Raw genomic sequence first — 12,516 nt, 5'->3', positions numbered from 1 at the left:
AACTGACCACAGGGAGTGAAGCTAGATTGAAGTGAAGAGGGTCCCCCTACATGGAGATTAGCACACACTTGATCCCATAGTGCCGAATGTCATACCCAGAGTTAGATGAGTAGAGTAATCACATGGAACTCACCATTCTAAGTCCAAGAACCCAATGCACAAAGATAACACTGCTCTTTAAGAGGAGGTAACAAATTTGACAAGAAAAGTACTCACTACCTTACATATGTAACTGTAACCCTTCTGTATGTCACCTTGACAACAAAATTAAATTTTTAAAAAAGCTAGTAGACCACAAGTAGAGGCTGCCCAATCAGCAGCTTCTTCATTACCATTCACTACAAGAATTTCACATGAGTCTTGATTTGATGACCTCCACCTTGTAAAACATTAGTACTCTCTGAAACACATGCTATCATAACCGCTCTGGGAAATATTTCACAATACTAATGTTCCCTCTTTTGATGATGATTTATTTTAAAAAAAAAGCTATGTCCTAAAAGCTATTCCCACCTCCTCTACTCCTCTGAAATTTCTTTGTAATCTTTTCATATGGTCCCCTGAATACTTCCGAATCCCTTTGGCTGGGAAAGATTTGCTCACTACCATGCAGTTCAGGACAAAGCTGGTAGTAAATGAAACAAGGAGAAGACAGCTGGTTTCTGTGTAGGTATGAAGAACATCTGGTAAATTACAGGGGGCACATTAATAGGATGAGGAAGAGAGATGCCAAGGCCATCTATGGGAGTAGGTTTGAAAGCATCCAGGCTCTGAGGATAGCGCATGAAATTCTCGCGATGCACACTCCAGGGCTGCCTGCAGCAAGTGTGGGCAAGTGGCTTGTGGGTTTCAAATCTGCACAGACTTCAGTTACTGGAGTCCATGGAAGAGGTGGAATATTTGTCTCAAACCAGCGCTGTGGGCAGGCTTACACTGCCCTGGGTTGTGAGGGACGTAGCTACCTGGATGAGAGATGAGGCTGAAGACCAAGCAGGACATAAGAAAACATTTCTGAGGATCTTCCTGGAAGAACAAAAGTACACTTGCTTATCATCTGGACCATGAACCCGAATGAGGTCTGGATCCAAGGAGAAAGTCTGTTCCTCTCAAAACAGAGAGGAGCACTTCACGAATGAATGCAGAATGTATATGACTATTTTTATATGTGCTAAACTACATATCGAATGAATACAATAGTAAATATAATTTTAATTATCTAACTCCTTTTAAATTCTGATAGTGGAAAAGAACTCCAGGAAATAATGCACAGTCACCCAGTGGCCTTTCCTCGCTCTTAGCCTGAGCGTCACGAAGCTCAGGACCACGGCTGTGGCCTTGAGGACAAGCAGTGACCTGCTCACTGCAGAGGACTCTGAGTTCCCTTCAGGGCTGCGCATCTACAGGGCCCGCCCTCCTTCCCTCACCTTTCTGACCTGCACCTAATGACTTCACTACAAGAATCCTGGTGGAGGGGTCAGCCTTGTCAGGTGTGTCTACAATTACAAAGTAAGATTTGAAATAGGAACTTGCACACAGGGAGCCATGACTCCTGCTATGAACATGGCCCCAGCCACCATGCGTGCTATGAAAGTCTTGACTAGAGCTCCCTGCTTCAAGCTCCTATTGACAAGGTCTCTAAGGTCAGGTTTCAGTTGTTTGCTTTGTGAGGTTGGTTTGCCATCTAGTGCCTGCTTTGTGACATAGCAGCTGGCAGATCTGAGGATATATTGTGATGAGAATTCCATACCTGAATACAACTTATTTTGAAAAGAAAAACACCACTGCCTTTTTATTTCTATTCCCTTTTCCCCTCCAACACCTGCCATTTTTCATGCTGTATTTAATGAGACTTCATGATTAACATATGTGTGTATTTATTCATATTATATGTTATACCTAATTCATCTTCTACCTTTAGTGTCCTTTTGTTCCTTCCTTTTATCCTCACCTGTCTCCCTTCAGATATTTTCCCTTTTTGCCTTCACATACTATTGTTAGTATTTATTTTTAGTATTTATTGTTCTACTATCACCAACATCATCATGATCACCACCATCATCATTATCATCATCATTTAAGTCCCACACAATATTAGGTTTCTACTGCGTGACCTATGTCACTCAATATGAAGATCCAGTTCCTTCCATTCCCATGCAAATTTCATTATTTCATTGTCCATCTCCCTCTGTACTTACCAGTGCTCTAGGAGCTTGCTAAAAGACTTCTTTTTAAAGAGTGAACTGGAGAGTCCTGATAGGTCAAGACAAGGTCGGGTTGACCTTTTATCACAGACCTAGAAGGGAAGGTCCTCCTTAGGGAGTACTATGCAAATCAGCAGGTGGGTGCAGCAGTGGGAGAGGAGGGAAGGGAGGGCAAAGGCCTCTCTTGTGATTAACTGAAAATAATATCCACCTGGATACTTTATCCCAAAGGCTCTGAACTCCTTTTTCAATTGTCAGGTCCTAAGTCCAAGCATCAGGACTGGTGCTTGGATTCAGGACCTACGCACTGTTCCGGGTTTCATTTTGCTCAAGCTAGCACTCTACCACTTGAGCCATAGTACCACTTCCAGCTTTTTCTGTTTTTCTATTTATGTAGTGTTGAGGAATTGAACCCAGGGCTTCCTGCGTGCTAGGCAAGCAGTCTACCTCTAAGCCACATTCCCAGCCCTGAGATCTGTGTGTGTTTTTTTTGTTTTTTGGCCAGTCCTGGGACTTGGAATCAGGGCCTGAGCACTGTCCCTGGCTTCTTTTTGCTCAAGATTAGCACTCTGCCACTTGAGCCACAGCGCCACTCCTGGCCGTTTTCTATATTTGTGGTGCAGGGGAATCGAATACAGAGATTCATGTATACAAGGCAAGCACTCTTGCCACTAGGCCATATTCCCAGCCCGAGATCTGTGTTCTTTATAAGACAACAGAAGCACTGTCTGGTCAGTGGTGCTGAGGCTGAGAGTCAAGAAAGACAGGCAAGACTGAGAAGATTGTCACTGACCACTTCTACCAATTCCCCAGTGACCTTCAGAGCCCAGTTATGGCTTAGATGCACTGTGAGCCAGAGAGGCATCCAGTAGAGCAGCTGGGGAAATCCAGCTCTCACTTCTGCATCCCTGAGAGGCTTATGTTATGGCTTGTATAGCTACTACTCAGCTGAGAGTAGTAAGTTGCAGTCTGTTGATGGTGAAAGTGGACTCTGTTCCTGTGCCACTGGCACTGAAACCAAACTGGATTCGAATCTCCAAACTGGATGCCCAATAAATCAAGAGTTTAGCAAAATCCCCTTGTTTCTTCAGATACCATTATAAATCATCACTAATACCCTGACTGGATCTGCAAGTGAAGGAGACTCTGTCTCCTACAGATGTAGACAGGCAAGATGAAGACTGGGCAATTGGGAAGTCACATCTGGCACCTCATATTAGAAACACAAAACAAATACCCACAGAATTAATTATGCCCTGAGACCTTCCTTGAGGAGTGAGGCAGCACTATTAACCCTGAGAGGAGCGCATTCCCAGCACTGTGCTTCCCTATCTGGGAGCCAGCACAGCAGGAGCCCCAGGAGCTGAGCAGGTCCTCTCCTGTCCATGATGTGTGCTGACCAGGACTGAGCCCCGCACAGGGTGTGAACAGACCACAAAGAAGTGCTCAGGGCAGTGGGCTGTGCTGTGGGCATGTGGACATCCTTAGGGGCTAGATACAGCTACAGGGCATGGCTACTCTGCCTGAAATCTGCTTGAAATCTGTGCTCTACCACTTGAGCCAATAATGCTCCCTTTCTGGCTATTTTGGTGGTTAATTGAAAATAAGAGTCTCGTGGATTATCCTACCTATTGTGGCTTTGAACCGTGATCCTCAGATCTTAGCCTTCCGAGTAGTGGGGTTGTAGAGGTGAGCCATTTGGCACCCAATAAAATGGTTCCAATGACATAATTTAGGGAATGTGACTCAAATAGGCACAGAATGGGTAACGTGCAGCATTGTGAAGGGTGAGGACTGGGATCTGGAGCCGCTCTGTATGGAGAGGGCATCTTCAGGCAGAGAGGACAAAGACCACAGCCAGTGACGCCAGAGTGAAGGGAGAACGGCTCTTCATGTGGGGTTCAATCCACACCACAGCCAAACACAGCAGCAATCAGATGGCCATTTGGAAAACTTTACCTGGGGCAGAAACCTCAATGGCTAATCCATAAAATGAGAGAAGACTAAGGAGGAGAAAATTTCACATGCAGAGAATCTTAGATGGATCTGTGATTCAATTAAAAATACATATGTTTGGTCTCTCTCCTCTGTCCGTGAACATAAGAAACTCAGGGAGGTTCTCATTTTCTCAGGGAGAGAAAATGAGAGAGAGGGAGAGAGACAGAGATGGGGGGAAAGAGGGAGAGGGAGAGAGGAAGACTGGATGTTAAGAAATACTCAGGGCTGGGGATATAGCCTAGTGGCAAGAGTGCCTGCCTCGTATACACGAGGCCCTAGGTTCGATTCCCCAGCACCACATATACAGAAAACGGCCAGAAGCGGCGCTGTGGCTCAAGTGGCAGAGTGCTAGCCTTGAGCGGGAAGAAGCCAGGGACAGTGCTCAGGCCCTGAGTTCAAGGCCCAGGACTGGCCAAAAAAAAAAAAAAAAGAAATACTCAAATGCAACATTCTTTGTCATACAGTGTTCATATGTAGCAACGTACCAGCTTCAGAGCTTGTCTCCATGAGGTGGGGCACAGGTAATTCTCAGTGTGGACAGATTCCCACAGGACATTGCATCTGAGGACAAGGTTTCTCTGAAAGACCAGTTAGTGGTCTTGCACCTCATCTATGGAATGTGGTGTGAATCAACACCCCCAACCCCAAAGGTGTGAGTTAAGAATCAGGGAAGAAAGTTGTTAGTCATAGAAGCAATGGAAGTTATTGAGAATACTGTGGACATGAGAGATCAAAGTTTCTTTCACCTTTTCACCCTCAAAGGCTTCACTTAAAATATATAGAGAAGCCAGGTGCTGGTGGCTCAAGTCTATAATCCTAGGAGAAATCTTGATAGATGAAGGCAAGTTCAGAGCTGAGCCTTCATTGGTCCTCAGGCCTGTTCGTGTACCAGTACTAGACATTCATTGAAACCATTAAATGTTTATAGATATTATAAGAATATTAGAAATATTGTCATTTGATTTCATAAATTCATTAGGGTGCACATGGCTGAAAAAGATGACAGGGAAGATAAAGCTAATTTCTTGCACTTAGAGAGCTCATAACATTGTTTAGGATTAAAGTGGAAAATTGCAGAGATAGTCCCACATAAAAATGTGAATATAAGATTGAATGTAATTATTTTTACAATCTAGTTAGTAACATAGTACTTATCCTTTCTTCTTCATGATAACAATGCACCAAATGAATTGCAATTTCTTTTTATTTCTATGACAGAATGACCAATTTTCTGGTTGGAAATTTTTTCTCAGTAACTATCATTTCTTTTGTTATGGAATCTGATCCTGTCCTGTTGTGTCGCTCTTAGTAAGAACTTTACATTGTTTCATTCCAGTCTGCATGTGTAGCAGCTACTGCAAGGATCCCATAGTTGAAATATAGATTGCATAAATTACAACAGCAAGAGTAGATCCACAAGTTTACGTGTCTCAGTGCAGCCTGCTGAAATTTCACTGGACCTTCATCAAAAACCGCTGAAAACAGGATGCTTTGTCAGAGCTGCACAGACATGTGGTTTCCCCTTCCAGAATGCAAAGCTATGACAACACAACCCATACCTGCTATTTTGGCCACTAAAATTGTGATATTTTTTATGGATACTCTAACCATTTAATACTGTAGTTATCCAATATGGATTAGACTGAGGCAAAAATGAAGAAGCAGTACAAAATCTGTCTAGAGTTCATAGATTTAAAACATAATCGTGAATATATTTGTCAGGTATCAGTGTCTCGAGACTATTTTCCTAGCCACATAGGAGTCTACAGATCTCAAGGATCATGATAAAATCCTAATTAACATTCAAGAAGCTAAGCTCGAGGTATGGCTCATGTTGTACAGGACCAGCCTAGCAAGGAAGATAAACAAATATGAGGATAAACATAAAAAAATAAAAAGTACCACTTTCCAACGTAGCCTCTGACATCCTTCAACTTCATAATCCTGTTGTTTTCTTGTAAAACTAAGTGTCCCTGTGTGTCTCTGATTTGAAAAGGACTGAGGCAGGAATGCTGCCTTGTGGTTTTTCTTGTGCTGCCAAGTGCTATTGTTCAGGGCCATGGCACAGTCTGGCATGTGTGATTCCTGTGACTTGGATATTTCTTGTTGCGGGAATTCCTTGCCATCCCCTAGAGGTGGATGACGGTGAGTGGAGGAGCATGATAGGACCACGGGTTCTGCACACGGTCCTCTAGACTCTGTCACACACATTCCCATCCCACACTATTTCCGTAGAGACTGATCCACACAGAAATATATCTTCACTATTACACTGTGGTGGCAGTGCAAACTTCTTTAATTACTCTGGAAAGCAGTATGGAGGTTCCTCAAAAGACTAAACACTGAGCTCCCCTGTGATCCAGCCATCCCCCTCCTGGGCATTTACCCAAATGACCACAAAATGGTCTATACTAAACCTACCAACACAACTTTGTGCATTCCAGCATTATTCACCATTGATAAGATAAGGAACAAGCCCAGGTGCCCCTCGGAAGATGAATAGATCAAGAAGATGTGTTATATATACACAAAGGAGTTTTATGATTCTGTCAGAAAGAATGACATTGTGCAATTAGTAAGGAAATGGAAAGACCTGGAAAAAGTTATATTAAGCAAAGTAATCAAGACCCAAAGAAAAGTATGTTACATGGTTTCCCTCATTTGGAAGAATTAGAATATGTCTATGATATTCTTACCAGGGCATCTCAATAACAAAAATTGCTAAGCATATGGGAACATAATATAATGAGGCATATCAACATGAACTCCAAGAAATGGAAACAAGAGGTCCTTACTATGTCCTGTATGTAGTTAGGTTTTTGTTTTTTTAATTTCTCATCATTTTCTTTACCTTGTGTCTTGTATATAAGTTCATTCCATCTGTGAAAGGGAAAGGGAACCACAGATATACAAGATAAAGGATGAACTAATACAGCATTGACAGTCATTTGACGCTACATAGGAAATGAACTGTACAACTTGGGGGGAGAAAATGGAGTAAAATTGTTTAAAAACAAATATACTCATTACCTTCCTTACATAACTGCAACCCCCTGCTCATACTCTTTTCGATATAGATTTCATAAAAAGAAATGGGTTCACTTCTTAGGCTGAAATGGATGGTCATTCTGATCAAAACAGGAGAGTTGCATTAGCATATAAGTGAGGTCTAATCACAAAGCCTAAGGCATTACTCCAAATTCTGCAAGGATGGAGTAGTTTCTTGGGCTCTATGGGACTTGAATTAAACCTGCATGTGTTTTCTGATTATCTGCTGAGTTTGTACTCCCTTATCTCCTAAGTAGACATTGCTTACCATTCTTCTCTGTGTCTCAGTATAATTAAAAGGTCAAATTTTTCTCTGTAGCTCTCTCCTATGCTCCATGAACAGCAGACAAGAACAATGCATCTTATTCATTGATTAAAGACTCATCTCCTCTTTCAAGGAAAGAAACAGCTGGAGACAACATATAGGAGTGCCAGTAAGGTAGAAGCACAAGGAGAATATGAGATAAATGGGACACAGTTTGGAAATGCAACCCTCCAAGTCTCACCCTCTTACATAGCTTATGATGACAGGTACACACCACGGTGTCCACCTCTACCTGCTTAGAAGCGGTCTTGTGAATTTTTTTTCTCAGGATGGCCTTCAACCACATACTGTTAACCTGTCAGTTATCTAGAATTAGAAGTAAGAGCCATTGGTGCCTTCAAATGTAAATTAACTTTTACTGGACAGTCAGAAAAATTTCGTCTAGACCTTGTAATGGGCAAAATATCTGTGCGTACATGACTTGCAGTACTCACAGTATAATATGTTGGAAATTAGCTGTACAATCTGGGTGGGTGGGAGGATTGTGGGGGGGGGGGATTGGGAGACAAATGAAGGCTAATGTAACAAATTTGTCAAAAAGTGTACTCACTACTTTACATATGTAACTGTACCCCCTCTGTACATTCTTTTTTTCTTTATTGTCAAAGTAAAGTACAAAGGGGTTAGTTTCATATGTAAGGCAGTGAGCACATTTTTTATCCAACTTGTTACCACCTCCATTTACCCCCTCCCCCTTTCCTTCCCCCTCATGAGTTGTACAGTTGTTTACATGAAATGGTTTTGCAAGTATTGGTTTTGGAATAGTTTGTCTTTTTATCCTTTGTCTCTAGATATTGGTATTCTCTTTCCCTTCCCTAGTTCTTTTTTTTTCTTCTTTATTGTCAAAGTGATGTACAGAGGGGTTACATTTTCATATGTATAGGAAGTACATTTCTTATCCGACTTGTTCTTGTCTTTCATTTTTCCCCATCTCCCTCCTCTGCAGTTCCCTCCCCCCATGAGTTGAAAAGCTGGTTAATAAATGCAACGCCCACTTTCCCACATACAAACTCATATTTTGTGAAATAGCAGGAAAAAGACATGACCACAGGATATGCTGCAAACATTTTCATTACAAACAATGGTCATTCAACTCAAAACAAATGATGGGGAAACCCAAAGCCACTAGCTGATTTTCCTCATGTAATCTAAATTATAATTATGAACACAAAAACAGTATCTCATTTATAGACTTTTAAAGAAAATAATGAACTTAAGATGACTATTGACACATCATATATAGGACCCATGCTTGTTTGTGGCTGTTTTTCCTTAAGAAATTTCCTCCTTCTAGATTCCACCAGGTCTTCCAAAAAGACCAGACTTGTAAAGGTTTAACTACAAGATTTTGGCACACTTACAGTTTATTTTTGTGGAAAAATTAGAAAAGGATAGATAAATGAGGAATTATACGATCAAATGGAGTAGATGAAGAGGACTTGAAGACCAGACATCAATCACGTCTCCCTTAAAATACACTTCACTCATTGGTAGGAATACAAGTTACCATATCTGGTATGGATGCCAGTATGGAGTCACTAAATTACCTAAGAAAAAGGCATACCAGATGATTTGGCTGCCTCACACCTGGGTATATATCCAAAGGGGAAAAAGCCAACTTGTAAAGGTGGCATTTATAAATTAACTTTGTAGGTCTATGTTTATTGTGACACTGCTTACTCTAGTGAAAATGTGGACTCAGTGAAGTATCCTACAACAGATGAGAGACTAGCAATTAAGTGGTCCATAAATGCACAACATGCATAAAGAAACATGCTGTCCTATGATCTGCATCAAAATGGATGGGACTGGAGCTCACCCTGTGAAACAAAATTGTTAAACCCAAGACCATTATGTGTGCTGTTTCGGCTTCCAGCAAACTTTAAAAAGTCCTATAGAATAGTGATTCTGTGGGCCTGAAAAGGGCACATGGTGAGAGGGCAGGAGGGTGAGAACAGAAGAATGGTGGACGAAGATCACTCATGTACATAATAGGCATACGGAGAACCTCAGAATCCTATTAATAGGTACAGATATATAAAGATGCTAATAAAATAGATATCAGAAATAGAATATCTAGTTATATGTTTTACTGTTGCATACGTATCTATGGATGCCACAATTCAGATTCTTAAAAACTGTCTGTGTCTGTGAGCCTTCTGAGCAGGTGGAGGCAGCAGGAGGAGCAGCTGGGGCAGCCCAGCCTCTCACTTCTGCCCTGGGAGGTTTTTGTTATGACTTGTATCACTGTGGGAGGACTATTAACAGTCTTTTGACAGTAATACGTGGCAGCATCTTCAGGCTGCAGGCTGCTGATGGTGAGACTGAACTCTGTCCCAGATCCACTGCCACTGAACCTCGATGGAACCCCAGATTCCAATTCATCTGCAGCATAGATCAGGTGTTTAGGGGCTTTCCCTGGTGGCTGCTGGTACCAGGCTAAACTGTACCCAATGCTCTCACTGGCCCTGCAAGTGATGGTGGCTTTTTCACCTACAGACACAGACAGTGACGAAGGAGACTGGGTCATCTGGATGTCACACCTGGCACCTGGAAGCAGAAACATGAAAACAAAAAGCCACACTATTAATCGAGTTATAAGAAGGCTTCCCTAGAGAGTGAAGTGTCAGGAATCAAGCTGTGCTGTGGTAAACCCTTTCATTTTCCTTCCTTACCTGGGAGCCAGAGCAGCAGGAGCCCCAGGAGCTGAGCAGGGGTCCTCATGTCCATGCTGGGTGCTGTCTGGGACTGACAGCTGCAGAGTGTGAGCAGCATATGAAGAAGTCCTGAGCATAGTGGGCTGTGCTATTGGTGCATGCAAATCAGCAGCATCTGCCCAGCTGCCTCATCTCAGCAACTCTGCACAGTAGGAGTCTCAGCGGACCAAGATCATCAACAGAATATGTTGTAGCCACAGAAGAGAATCACGAAGTTGCTTTCCTATGGGCTGATCAGGCCAATGGTCCCTTTGAGGACCAAAGCATCTTTTTTTTAATTTGTTAATTGAGACCTTCCCACTGTAATGTAAGTTTCAGATATTTAAGGACAAATTTTACACAAGACAAATTTGGCACATCTTTATTATCCAGAACAGAAAATTTTGGAATTGCTCTGATTCGCTGATATTCTTCAGGTAGCAACATATGAACAATGCTGTCTTACAATGAAATCCATAGCGGTCAACTAAGGAAATGGAGCTGTTGCACTGACAAGAAAATGCCTAGACATCTATATTCTACTTCTTAGCCTTATTTTCTCCTCCATTTCTGAGATTTTTTTGCCCCCAATGCTCTATAAAATCAAATCCTTTCAAAGATTTTTCTCCCATCATGCTTTAACAACCATTAAAAAAAATCAATTTAGCTTTGTATGAAATTTCAATTGTCCATACTTAAGGTCCTCATATTATTCTTTGGAGGTTTTATATGTCTTCTCCCCAGCTACTGTGTGCAGAAGCAGAAATTCACCTTGAAAAGTATTGAGCTCATATAACCTGGAGTCTATTTGTTGACTAAACATGCATTTATTTCTTCCACTCGGTGGGCACTTCTAGTTACTAAGAGAACACTGTACTCAACAGCAGGGTTTAAAATATTGGGCTCAAGAAGAGTGAGTAGAACCCTAAAAATGAATATTATGTTGGAATCTCTGAACAAATTCTTGGAGCCAGCAGCACATGGAAATGACAGCCATATTGGAAGGAGACTAGATGAATGACACAAGAGTATATCCATATGTGTGGGATTTGCCTGTTCAGTTATCAGGGCCCTGGAACTCACTACTGCATGGAATGCAAAGTTAGCTCACCTTATCAGCGTTATCAGCGTCTAAGGAGTATATGAACAAATGTGGGAGGTAGAATGTTTGACATGACAGTGTAAGTGGCAGGAGTTTCATATCATCCAGAAAAGCTGTTTATTCGACGACTAAATTCAGGAGGGATAATTACAGCCAAAATTCCTACTCTTGGGGTAACAAAATGCAACATAATTAGATAAAAATTCTGTCTAACTTTAATAACATATTTCATAGATAGTATACTGAATATCTTGTGAAGAAAAAGAAAATAAGAGACATTTTTGTCTACGATTTTATTTAATAATAACCTTTTGTTATAGATACAAGTGGAGAAATCACCATAAAATTGCATGTATATATAGATACATACATACATATTAATTGACAAAAAGAAACATGGATGGATAATATTTCCTTGCCTAGAAGTAATGATGCTCTGGTTCCAATAATAGCGCCATCATGAGTGAACCCCCAACCTATTCTCTCATAAATGAAAACAGTGATCCTTCCAGAAAGATTCTTTATCAAAAAAAAGAACAAGATAAGTTTGGACCATTTTGTACTGCCAACTAAGAATACCTGGTGGGGCTGGGAATATGGCCCAGTGGCAAGAGAGCTTGCCTCGTACATATGAAGCCCTTTAAGCTGGTCCTGTGAATGAACTCTGGTGTTGCCTATGTCCAACAATTTTAGTGTTCAAGGCCATCCATCTACTAGTTGAGTCATAGCTCTGCTTCCAGATATTTTTTGTGGATAATTGGCGATAAGAATCTCACGGACTTCCTTTCCTGGCTGGCTTTGAACCATTATCCTCAAATTTCAGATTTCTAAGTAGCTAGGGATATAGGCATTAGCCTCCAACACCTGGCTCATATGATATTCTAATCGGAACAAGCCTTTCTAATAACCTGTCTTTTAGTGCCATCAAGGTTAATTTTTAAAGAAAGGGTTAACCTACTTCCATTGCATGCCTTTCCTTCTTGTTTTTGTTTAAAATCAATTTAAATTGAAGTATAGTTATATGTTTTTATACATACATAGTAGGATATGTTAATTTTTTGTTATTGAAAAATATTCATTAGAACTCATTGACAAAATTTCATGGCAATTGTCAGAGATTTCAATGACAATGCAGTAAATTGAAGA

The 12,516-nt window shown here is 41.2% G+C and overlaps 1 gene segment (V, D, J or C); it reads right to left on the bottom strand.

Moving 5' to 3' along the window:
* Positions 1 to 10,325, bottom strand: part of LOC125356824 — a 38,336-nt gene extending 28,011 nt beyond the window's left edge. The window contains 1 exon segment of the V gene segment in view: positions 10,248 to 10,325. Within this exon segment, the coding sequence occupies positions 10,248 to 10,302 (55 nt within the window).
* Between the last annotated feature and the right edge of the window lie 2,191 nt (positions 10,326 to 12,516).

Source organism: Perognathus longimembris, chromosome 8 (genome assembly GCF_023159225.1).
Source record: "Perognathus longimembris pacificus isolate PPM17 chromosome 8, ASM2315922v1, whole genome shotgun sequence".
In the NCBI taxonomy this organism is placed as follows: domain Eukaryota; kingdom Metazoa; phylum Chordata; class Mammalia; order Rodentia; family Heteromyidae; genus Perognathus; species Perognathus longimembris.
Note: the sequence above shows the minus strand (reverse complement) of the source record. Positions and strands in the feature narration are given on the sequence as shown.